This window comes from Coffea arabica, chromosome 8c (assembly GCF_036785885.1).
Source record: "Coffea arabica cultivar ET-39 chromosome 8c, Coffea Arabica ET-39 HiFi, whole genome shotgun sequence".
Lineage (NCBI taxonomy): Eukaryota > Viridiplantae > Streptophyta > Magnoliopsida > Gentianales > Rubiaceae > Coffea > Coffea arabica.
In genome coordinates this window covers 46,353,768-46,365,980 of record NC_092325.1, presented here as the reverse complement: position 1 = coordinate 46,365,980, position 12,213 = coordinate 46,353,768, and the positions used below count along the sequence as shown (strand labels likewise).

The following is a 12,213-nucleotide window of genomic DNA, read 5'->3' as shown; positions in this document are numbered from 1 at the left end:
AAGAAAAACAAACGTAAAACGTGGAAAACTAAAGACTAAGATGCACGCTACTATTTTAACCGTCTAGTTGCCGTTCAATATAATATTGTTGTAATTAACATATTACAACGCACTAAAAGATGTCCATCCGTGTAGTTGTATTACTGTCAGCGTATAAACTATTGGTTGTACACCGTCCAATGGCACTGCGTATGCTGGTACAGTTCTCCACGGGGGAAGTGTACAATGTACTACATGTTAATGATATGATGAGAAAAGTTTTTTTGTTTCTTTCTCTGTTTAGTCAACAAACCCGTATGCTTTGTCTAAGTGCATTATTGGGAGGGAGGGAGCAGAAAAATGGGAGAGTGAGGAGGCCGTTACAGGGCTGGGATTGGTTGCTGTATCAAAGTCCCATGTTTACAAAGTCGTCAACTGGTGGCAATTGAATGATTCCTGAATCCTGACGTTTGGATACCAATAATGTATTCAACTTAGTAGCAATTGAATCCGCGTCGTCGGTGGTGCTGGCTGCCATGATAGACAAATATAAATATTAGGCGTCTGTGACTTTAACAAACATGAATGGAAGCAGTAATTATGCGTTCCTTCAAAAAAAAAAAGAAGAAGTAATTATGCACGCAAGATGGCTGCCATGATAGACAAATATAAATATTAGGCGTCTGTGACTTTAACAAACATGAATGGAAGCAGTAATTATGCGTTCCTTCCAAAAAAAAAAAAAAGTAATTATGCACGCAAGATGATGATTGGGGGCGGGTAACGTATAACATAAGCTTGGCTCAATTAATGGAGATTTGAGTCCAGTCTATTTAAATTTTTATTACAAAAAAAAAAAAAAAACGGGGCTTGTGTTCTTACTCTCCGTACGAGGACGTATGCAATTATGGCCTGTATTGGTGATCGGAAGCGTACCCGTTTAAATATTTTATTATAGAAAAAAAAAAAAAAAGAGAGCTTGTGCGATTTATGGCTGGTTGTGGTGATAGAAGTTAAATTTATCCAAATTTTTTATTAAAACAAAAAAAAAAAAGAATTGGGGAGTGGGGGGAGATGTTGAGAGTTGACTTTTAATTTCATGCTCATTGGCTCATAGGCTAGACGGCCCCTCTCTTTTTAGTATTTATTTAACTTTATATGTATACCTTTAAATAGATGCATGTTTGCTGATTCCACCGTCAACTTGTTTCCAACCAATCCCTTCCTCAGTTCCTCCCCCAGCTTAATCAGTTGCAGTTCTTTCCATTTTTTTTTTTTTCATTTAGTCATTTTCATGTTTGCGTCTGCGGCATCCTGATCCGGGAGGTGGTAAATTAAAGCTTGAGGCTCAGACGAACCAACTGCTCCTCTAGTCTTCCATCTTCTTGTGTTCTTTTTTTATCTCCGCCACCAAAATTCTCTCCCTGATCTTTTCGTAATCAAAAGCTGGATCTCCTCTGCAAATTCTCTTTTCCACTCCACCATATTACATAATACATACAGTTTCTAGCTTGTAAACTGGACCACTTCATTCTTTATATTCCGTAGCCGCAAATTTATAAAAAGCTGCTAAGCATGTAATTCTGATCGACTCCGTCTTTTCCTCTTCCCCAAAAAAAAAAAAATCAAAAATATATATTCCAGTACGTATATGTTTTTTCATTTGCGTACCTTGTTTGCCCAGTAATCATAGCGTTATAGAGCTGGCCCTAGCTCAGAAGCTCGTGTAGCAAGACCTTTATAAAAATCCACAAATCATGTAATATCAGTCTTTCAAGTTCTTTCTCTAGAACCAAATCTTTATAAAAAAAAAAAAAAGACAAAAAAAAGAGGTTGTTCTAGCCGATTCAAGTTCTGAAGACGGAAAATGGCAGAATCGGATGGTGGAACTCCACGAGCATCGGCGCCTCCAACGCCGGGGACTCCAACGCCATTGTTTTCGTCGGTTCGAGTTGATTCAATGTCCGGCGATCGGAAGTCAATGCCCCGGTGCAAGTGCTTGCCGGTGGAGGTGCCAACATGGGGTGCACCTCACACGTGTCTCACCGACTTTCCCGCCCCAGATGTCTCCCTTACCCGCAAGGTACCCTACAACTTGGCCCCCTTTTTTTGATATTTTTTCAAATCTTTCTGCCGCCGATTAACTCTCTCTGCCTTTGCATCACTTTTGCCTGTTTTTCTATGCTTCTCCTTGTAGGTGTCATGCGCTGTAACATGTATTCTCATTCCATTGTACAAAGTTCAGCGGACACTATTATATTCTCGATTCATAGAGTTTGTTTTTATAGACATCCCATATACTATGCTAGTTTGTCGACATAATACAGAAACCATTGAGGAAGGCTCATCATTGTCCCTGGTTGATTTTCCCTTTTCCTTTTTCTATATATACACAATTAATTCACAATAATTAGATCAATATTAACAAGTCACCGATCTTAAACTTACTATCAACTCATAACTTGTGGTATAAAAATTTACCACATAATAAGACTAAATTCACAGTTAAAATCTCTATTTCCCACTGCCTTGACCTTGGTCATTTCATGACCGCCATTTATACATGATTCATAAATTTGTAACAGTCTTATAGTACTCAGTTTAATTTTTTAGGCATTATGCTAACGACCCCAACATATAGGACTTTCAATGGGCTGGGCCCAAAAAGGGCTCATTTAGTTTTAAACTTTAATTGGGCAGGGCAGAATTTTGGTTCTAAATATTATATTTAAAGTAAATGTGAGCCAAGACTAAGTTTAAATCTAATTAAAGTCCGATCCATATATGAGTATAAGTATATATGTGATGTAAAATATATATAGTAATGTATAATTTATGATTATACATATTATGACATAAAATATTAATAATTTATTTATAAATTTGTATTAATTCATAATTATAAAATATATAACATATATAATTATGTATTTAATTATGAATTTGGTCAAGTTCAATTTCAGCCTAAAACTCATATAATAGTGTGGATTAAGTTTTGAACCTTTAATATGAGTCCGAAACTTGAAAACCGAAATCCAAAAATTCATGTAATTTGTGAACCAAGTTTAGGTTTACTGAAACTAAGGCCCTATTTGGCACTTGAGTTTTTTTTTCAAGTTTGTTTGCTACAACTTTTTTAAAACTTCTGTTTGGATGGGAGTGCTTTTCAAAAATTAGTTTTTTAAATACAATAAAAATTTTTAAAAAGTATTCTAAAAGTTAATCTAAAAATTAGTTTAAATTTTTTTAGAATTTTAAAAAATATCTCAAAATATATTTTAGAAAATTTTCTACTTTTAAATATCCCAAAATATACTCTAAAAACTCTGCTACAGCAAAATTTTTCAAAAACACTCCCAAAAATAATAAACTATACATTTCAAAATATTTAAAAATTTACACACTTCAAAAATTTTTTTAAAAATTTTTACAGTAAGTAACAGTAAAATTTTAGATAAACACTCAAAAAACCCGCTTGCCAAACGAGACCTAAGATTCAAAAATCCAATTGACACCCGTACCAACATAGATGGTACGTATGGAGACAAAACTTACACCATTTAATTAATGTCATTGCACATGCTTCCCACGGATTGATGACGCGTCAACAGATATTTTGACCTCCTGCATGACTCAACAGGTTCCCCAGAGAAGTCCATTCTAATCGTTGGATGTACTCCCTCGGTCTCAATATTAAAGTTGTTTTTTTGATAATTCAAATTTTTATGATAGCGTAGTAATTATTATGTTAAATGATGTGACATTGGTAAATTTATGCATGTATCTTTTGAATTTAAAATATTTCATTTTGAAATGCGCACCAAAATTTTAAAATGATACCTTTTCAAATGATAAGATTAGAAAGTATTTGTTAAATTTGGAACATCAATAACGTGAAAATATAATGTTAACAATGACATGGAGGGAACGTGTAATATGTCAATTTTGGTGAAATTGCTCAAATCCATAGCCAGCACTGACGCCCATTGTGGAATTAAATAGCAGCATTTAGCGTGCAACAGATTCTATGTCCTACTTCTTTGTGCTACTTTCTGTTTCACTTTTTTATTATATTGTCATTTCTTCTTCATAAACATCATACTTTAATTTTTTTTTATTTTCTTGAGATTCCAATAACTAATAATTGAGTAATGCATAAAATTTAATAAATTCAAAAAAATCAAAATGCATAAAAATGAGATTTTTTTAATGAATTTTCTGCTGTATTTTTTAATTTTCTATTATATATTATTTTTTTGAAACTATTGTATTTATTTTTTATTCAATTAATAGTTATTGAATATTAAAAAAATAAAAAATTAAAATAAGATATCTATGAAAAAGGAACGACAATATAATAAAAAATAAGATAAAAAATGGCACAATAACTAGAACAGAAGATCCGATCTAGTAATGTATGCCGCCCACATGCTATCGTACGGACCTTAGCTCACTCCTAATATTTGTATCCTGCCATAAAATAAAATAAGTCGTTGCAAAAGAAGCTTTCTTTTAGTGGACTAATGGTATCTAAAAATTGGCCCTTTACCACCTCTGCTCTTGCTCACACGAAAAATTGAAAACAGTGACGGTACGTAAGAACACTGATTAAATAGCCTCCATTATGTTAATTGCGTTTGGAATTTTATTTTTCCTCCCCCTTGACTTCAAGAAAAACTCGGCCTTAATTATCACGAGGAAAGGGGTAAATCTCACAATTCTCCTATCATTGTAGCTCTAGGCCCCTCTGGATCCTCCGAGGCCTCGCAAGTTTTATTTTACTCAAGTTTAGAGTAAAGTTGACCCCTGTTGGGGTTTCCATCCCACGTCGGTCTTGGGGGTTGGGGTTTGGGTAGTTAAGTCTCCTTGGGAGCCTTCAAAAGTTGTCGGCTTTTGAAGGATTTCTCAGGAGTTTAGATTTGATTGCCGAATTCTTACTTTCGTAAGAAAATGCAAGAAGAAACATTCCGCAGGGGGCCTAGCTGGGGTTTGTGGGGGGGGGGGTAGTTACTTCTTAGCAGCAGCAGCCCTTGGAGGTAAAAAAAGCTGAGAGGCTTGACCCCTGTTGGGGTTTCCATCCCACAGCGGTCTTGGGGGGGTTGGGGTTTGGGTAGTTAAGTCTCCTTGGGAGCCTTCAAAAGTTGCCGGCTTTTGAAGGATTTCTCGGGGATTTAGGTTTGATTGCCGAATTCTTACTTTCGTAAGAAAATGCAAAAAGTTTAGAGTAAAGTAGCTATTTTAACTTTTGTTACATCTTAATCTAATTAAGTCACATCGCATCTAAATTTTTATTACACCCTTTTTTAACTTAATTATACTCTTTAGACAAATTTGTCTTAAATGGAACTTTTGAGGCCTTGTCCATTGCCCACTTTCCACCTTTCTTGGGTTTCGAATCTTCTGTCATCAAATTAGTCTCTATCCTCTCTATCTCTTCTTTGTACAGTTGCCACGTGTCTCTAACTTTTTGATAACCCAAACTCAAATAAATCGATAACAATACGTTGACAAATTTATTTAAAATCAAAACTTGCAATCTTCTTCTTTATGTAAACTAGAGTTGAAGAAATTCTGATTAGGGAACCACCGCTTGATTTATCCAAAGAAAAAAAAATAGTTTTGAGTTTATTGAAATTGCTTGATTTATCCAAAGGCCTAAAAGTTTTGAGTTATCTGTTTTAATTGGTTTTGAGTAAACTTGTTAACGAATTATTATCGATTTGTTTGACTTTGGATTATCAAAAAATTAGAGACACGTGGCAGCTGTATAAAGAAGGGAGAGAGGAAATAGAGACTAATTTGGAGACCCAACATTCAAAACCCCTTTCTTGTACCATCTCCGCTTCGCTTCGGAATACCCAAAAGGTTTTGGATACTCTTCTCTTATCCGACAATGGTTATTCCCTGATAAATTCACCATAAATATCGTACTTAAAAGTTCATGGAATAGTAATTCTGCAACAGCAGTAAAACATCGAGGAAGAAAATGGAGGGAACAAATCGTGATGAACTTGTTAATCTACTAAGACAGAAATATATATATATATATATATGAATGATGTAAAAGATTAAAGAAGTGAAGTCATCAAGAATTGGCACCTTTTGTTTTTGTTTTTTTTTTTTGGGGGGGTTTTAATAATGAATGAAATTTGAATTATACTGAATATAGCTGGGAGCAGAATTCGTGGGCACATTCATCCTGATATTTGGTGCCGCAGCTGGACCCATTGTAAACCAAAAGTACAACGGAGCAGAAACGCTGATAGGAAACGCAGCGTGTGCGGGGCTAGCAGTGATGATAGTGATATTGGCAACAGGGCATATATCGGGAGCTCATCTCAATCCCTCCCTCACCATCGCATTTGCGGCGCTCCGCCACTTCCCTTGGGTTCAGGTGCCGGCTTACATCGCAGCTCAAGTTTCGGGATCCATCTGTGCTTCTTTTGCTCTCAAAGGTGTTTTCCACCCCTTTATGTCCGGAGGCGTCACGGTTCCCTCTGTAGGCAACGGCCAAGCCTTCGCCCTCGAGTTCGTCATCACATTCGTTCTCCTATTTGTTGTTACTGCGGTTGCCACCGACACTCGAGCAGTAAGCACCAAGCACCATCACAATATAATTAATATAATTAATTACTGCCCTTCCCACCTAGACTTCATCATTTCATTTCAATTAATTCACGTACGTGTGCCACTGCATTTTATAGGTTGGAGAATTGGCAGGTATAGCAGTCGGAGCTACAGTCATGCTCAACATTCTCGTCGCCGGGTGAGTTTCAATCAATAATATGCAGCATATATGATGACTGACGTCTGACGAGTGCTAATATGTGCATACACATCATTTATTCGTGCTTCTTTCAAATTGAGTAAAGCATGCATGCATGCATGGCTCCGCGTCATATGAATATATCACCGCAATTTCCTAAATTATTGCTGGCTAATTGTACATGATTAGGGTCCTGAGAAGAAACATTAATTATCACACCCCACCAGTTTGATTTTCTTGCTGTTTTCCTCCTCCATTTCTAAAATCTTGCTTTTTGACGTCTCTCACAAAATTGAAACGTACGTGCCAATATATATGATCGATCTTCTCAAACTCTAATCCCAAAATTCCCCCTTCCTGCCTCCTCCTTACTATCTATCATCCAACCTATGACAAAATTATTAGGAACAAAGAAAAATCATTCCGCCAAGTGTGCCGTACATTTGGTTGATTTTTTGCTGCGAGAAAATTCTATTAGGAGGACATCTTTAATTTGTTGATTGACTCGCACGTGCGCTACAAGAGAATGAAAATGTTTTAGCATGCATAAGCGCTTATGTTATTCTGAACACAAAGTAGAAAGTTGCATCAAGCGAAATGTCTACTTTTTGAACTTCTTATAGGTTTCGCTGTTTTGGTCAACAAGATTTTTTTCCAAAATCTTTAAAAAATGAGGATTTTTTCGGTTAAATCTCATTTGAGAAACTATGTTCGAAGTTTCACCCAAATGCGCTAGAAAAAATGCTTTTGGTCTCCATGTAAAGTGCAAATCCACGTAAGTTATCCGAGCCAGTCTCCTTTATAGGGGCAAACTAATTTATCATCTCTATTTAAAAAGGGCTAGCTGCAATATTGTGACGTTCACTTGAGAATATAGATCGAGTAAGAAACAGGAGCAATTTGAATGCTTGAGATAATGAGAGGCTATGGCACGATTGGAAACAGGAGCATCTTTATAAGAACAGATAACCTTCATGATCCCCTTGTGTTTGCATATTTAAGAGCAGATGAGGTTTTTAGTTAAAAATTAGTATATTACTAGCATGGGTCTTCAGGTCGAGTGCAAGCAATAACAGAATGACAAACACCAACAACATTGCCATTACCTTTGGCAGGCCATCCAGCGGTGGTTCAATGAATCCTGTCCGAACCCTGGGGCCAGCCATTGCTGCTGGAAATTACAAGTCAATCTGGGTATACTTGCTGGCTCCCACGCTCGGGGCCCTGGCCGGAGCAGCTGTCTATACATTTGTCAAGCTCCAAGGAGACGAGACTGAGACTCCAAGGCCGGTCCGGAGTTTCCGTCGCTAAAACGTTTCTGGAAAGAACCGACCGGCCTAGCCAGCTAGGCCTCCTAATTTCTACCTTGTTGAATTATTATCATCATATAAAGTATTCCTGTTGATGACATTAAAAGTCAACTGCTTTTACGTAAGAATAAAGGCGTAGGATAAGGAAGCTGTGGACTTCGACGACTCTTGCGCCCCTTGGTCTGTTGTGGTGTGTAAAATTGTAGACTTAAAATCTCTGTACTGTTATGCTTTGCTGGTTTGTCCTATATGTGATCGATGTGGTGGTTGAATTAGAGACGCGAGCTAATGCCTCTGCTTTTAAGCTTGCCGTCACTTCAACGAAACAATAATCTTGCTCTTTTTTTTATTTTGTTTGTGAGATGATGAATAAAACTGTTGCGTTTTGTGCATATCTTATTCTTATCCCCACTAGCCGCAGTAGAGCACTATTTAAGATAATTCCAGAAGTTCCTTGTTCGGTTGCATCGAATCCCCTCACTTGTTGTTGGTTAATTCCAAACCCTTCTGGCCTAAAGGTAATTAAATCCACTCTAGATTTTCCAATGATCCCTTTGACTCTATCCCTTTCCCCAGTGAATATAGAAGGAGTAAAAATTAATAAGAAATTGATTTGTGAGAGAAAAATACCCAATTAAAAAAAAAAGGTAAAACTCATGAGGCTCTTGTAAGGATATTAAGAATGAGGTATCCCTTTGTGCTGTAAGACATTGTCTACCCCCGGCCTCCAAGTTTGCTGGTGTAAGACATCATCAGATAAACACGAATCCGGGTAGTATTACTGATGGACTGGAAATCCAGCAAGGCTAATGTAGATATGCTGTTTGCTTCTACGGATCAGCTGATGTATCTGCGGTCACCTTGGGACCACGGGCCGTTCCTAGCAGTTTTGTGCATTTTGCGCATCGCGTAACTTTGTTTATATTCTGCGTAATTTTGTTTGTACAATGTGTAACTTTAGAACAAATTTTTATGGACCCCACACACATTAAAAAAAAAGATATAAAAAGTGATCTGGAGCGTAAAATTTTTTTGGACCAAATCTTGATCGTGAATAGCTCAGAAGTGATCCTTCTTATGATCGCTCCTGCCCCTCGTCTGGCCACCTTGTCATCATTACAGCCCTTTCTGCTTTTGTATGGTTCTTCCACTTCCACTTCCACTTCAATAGAATCTAGAAAACTGTCTTTCCTTTTTCACCGAAGTACCCAGCATAAGCCAATAAGGATTATAAGCATGGTCCAAAGACTCGGCCGAGTTATCATCGGAACAAAGCTCTCCATTTTTGATACCAAGATGAGATGACTTCGAGATATATGGATCGCCAAGATCTCGGTCGAGATGTCTCCGACACGAATAGAAACGGCCGAGTAGTTTTGAGTCAACTCGAATCCAACCAAAAACTAACAAAAAAAAAAGGAAAAAAAAAAAGGTATGCCGAGACAAGTTATAGAATATTAAATGTTTCAAAATTTACATCTAGCCGAAACCATGATTGAATACCGAAACCGATATGAAACGATCTGAGTAGCGACCACAACTTTGAACCATGATTATAACTGCACCAATCAAGCTAGCTAGGCAGGAGAAACCATAAAATTAGTGCAGGAGATTTAAGGATTGACACAGAAAATAACTTTTTATTTGATAGATAATCATAGTAAAGCATATGAAATTATAGTGCCACCTCCCATGAAGCACATACTATAATAAGAGGTATAATTACTTGACAATTGAGAGCTTGATGATTTGTTTTGCAAGCCATGCACACTTCTGCTCGGCTAATCAAAATGTTGTATGTTCGGAAGAATAGAAACGGTTGATTTGCTCTGAGTCAACTCGAATCCAACCAAAAACTAACAGAAAAAAGAAAAAAAAAAAAAAAGGTATGCTGAGGCAAGTTATAGAATATTAAATATTTCAAAATTTAAGTTTAGCCGAAACCGTGATTGAATGCTGAGACCGATATGGAATGGTCTGAATAGCGACCACAACTTTGAACCATGATTATAGGTGCACCAATCAAGCTAGCTAGGCAGGAGAAACCATAACTTAGTGCAGGATATTTAAGGATTGACACAGAAAATAACTTTTTATTTGATAGATAATCATAGTAAAGCAGATGAAATTATAGTGCCACCTCCCGTGAAGCACATACTATAATTAAAGGTATAATTACTTGACAATTGAGAGCTTGATGATTTGTTATACAAGCCATGCACACTTCTGCTCGGCTAATCGAAATGTTGTATGTTCGAAAGCGCAAGATATGCATCAGAGTAGTTCAGACTGTCGCAAAAGTTTTGGTTCAGCTAGTTTCACATACCTTCCCAAGTGAAATTGCTCTGTGAAAACAATTGCCGAAAATATTCCCACTACAAGAAGAAGAAGGGGGCTGAACATTGCTGCAAAAACTGGTCCCATGTTACTGATTCACCATGTCTGTAGATAGTATGCTAGGGCTGATATCACAACCCCCCAAGTAGCACAATAAACAATACTCGTTGAGTGAGAAGTTAGAATGCACCCGAAAAAAAAAACTAACGTCCGGAAATTTATGCATGCAAAAAAGAAAGAAAGAAATAAAAAGGCAAGCAAATGATTGATGATAGGCTTGATTGCAGAATCGAATGCAATTGCTCATGAGCAGTAGCAGAGGAAATTGAGCACTCACACAATACAATATTGCCACGAGTTGGGCGTTCCAATGCAGCTTGCACGTTCTTGGATTTCTTCCCCAAAAGAGTGCGAGAAAAGAAGATTGTAATGATGCGCAAAAGCAAATCAAGACATGGAGGGTGAGTCGAGCTGGATAGATCTGATATGCTACTTCCTATAGCAATTAAGTTGTAGTAATGGGAATTGGGATTTGGGAGAGAAGTCGACCATACTTGTAGTTAGTCTTGCGTTTCGTGCAGTTTCTAATTGTTGAAAAATTAATCATCTCGAGAATGAGCCAAGCACTCCACGTGACATAGTGATTACGATGAGAAGAGAACCTTTTATCCAATCCTCCGTACCATGACCGTCTTTGAAGGACCGTAGATTTCAATCAGAGGACGCCGTAAAAAGCCCCGGAATAAGGGCCTTCCTTTCCAAAGGGTGAAGATAAGGGTTCCAGCGACACAAGCTATTGTACCCAACACCTTTGCTTTCCTACTAGCAGTTGAAAAGTTCACTCTCTCAATTCTGCAGAATGGCAACTAGACGGAGTAGGATCATTAATTTGCATATGTTTGTTCCATCACTTGACTGAACAACATCATACGATTACATAGCAGTACGCACGTACATACTGGCTCTGGCTGGTAGTGATTTATCAACACTATTACTAGCTAGTAGTAATGTAATGTAATGTTACGGTATCTCATAAACACAGAGATGACGAACGTCAAACCGGAGATGACATTACTCAAAGTACTGGCAACAGTTGGTGAAGGTACCCCAAACTCACATAGTAAATGTCAAGATGGATGGTTGTTCCGATTGAAGAGAGCATGAACATCTTCATCACCGCCACAAAAGAGAGGGATGGTCTTGGTCGCTTTTTCCTGTCTTCCAGCGGCAGCTACAGTTAATGTCGGGCTCTGTCGGTCATCTTACCAAATACACCAACATAATTACAAATACACATATTTATCACCTGCCTTACCATTCTAGCATATAAGCAAAAGGTCCCAAAACAAGCATCGCAATTACATGCGTCACACACAAAAAGCATGTTGGTTAAGCCCCTTGTCCAGGGCGATTTTCATCAACATATTTGATCCACCATAAGCATGCTGAACAACTACCATGGCCACATAAGAGGCACTGGTTTTTGAAATAAGTTCCTAAATTATGGAAAAAAAAGTGTTTCTACATAGAGGCTATTTGTGGAGTTGTTTCTAAAATCAGGTTGATTAAGCATTAGACAAATGCGAGCTTGAAACTTTTTTTTTTTAAGAGAAAAATGCAGTTTTGGTACCTAAACTTTGGCGCACAAGCAGTTTTAGTCCCCAAATTTTGGACGAAAACAAATTTGGTACCTGAACTTTCAAATTTTGAGCACATTAAGTACCCTTGACGATTTTTTCCCAAATTGTTACCGGAAAAAGCCATTTGACTGTCACGTGTCCGGCCAAAATGGAATTAAAAAAGGCCAAAAATGCAGTTTTG

The 12,213-nt window shown here is 37.3% G+C and overlaps 1 protein-coding gene and 1 pseudogene across 2 annotated transcripts; one reads left to right on the top strand and one right to left on the bottom strand.

Moving 5' to 3' along the window:
* Positions 1-1,179: 1,179 nt before the first annotated feature.
* LOC113722449 (probable aquaporin NIP5-1) lies at positions 1,180-8,447 on the top strand. Of its 2 annotated transcripts, none has more exons than XM_072063965.1 (4): positions 1,180-2,062; positions 6,149-6,568; positions 6,684-6,745; positions 7,801-8,447. In XM_072063965.1, exons 1-4 carry the CDS (start codon positions 1,847-1,849, stop codon positions 8,054-8,056), a joined length of 954 nt encoding a protein of 317 aa, XP_071920066.1. In that variant the 5' UTR covers positions 1,180-1,846; the 3' UTR covers positions 8,057-8,447. The 2 variants fall into 2 exon arrangements, with proteins under 2 accessions (XP_071920066.1, XP_071920067.1); XM_072063966.1 differs by having other exon boundaries at positions 1,183-2,062; positions 7,861-8,447.
* Positions 8,448-9,219: 772 nt separating this feature from the next.
* On the bottom strand, positions 9,220-12,156 carry LOC140013608 (WAT1-related protein At1g43650-like; annotated as a pseudogene).
* Between the last annotated feature and the right edge of the window lie 57 nt (positions 12,157-12,213).

Bases quoted from the DNA above. Each gene is read 5' to 3' on its own strand.
- LOC113722449 (XM_072063965.1), top strand. From the start codon at position 1,847: ATGGCAGAATCGGATGGTGGAACTCCACGAGCATCGGCGCCTCCAACG. The intron at 2,063-6,148 runs GTACCCTACAAC...TACTGAATATAG, and splicing joins ATGTCTCCCTTACCCGCAAG to CTGGGAGCAGAATTCGTGGG. The intron at 6,569-6,683 runs GTAAGCACCAAG...TGCATTTTATAG, and splicing joins TTGCCACCGACACTCGAGCA to GTTGGAGAATTGGCAGGTAT.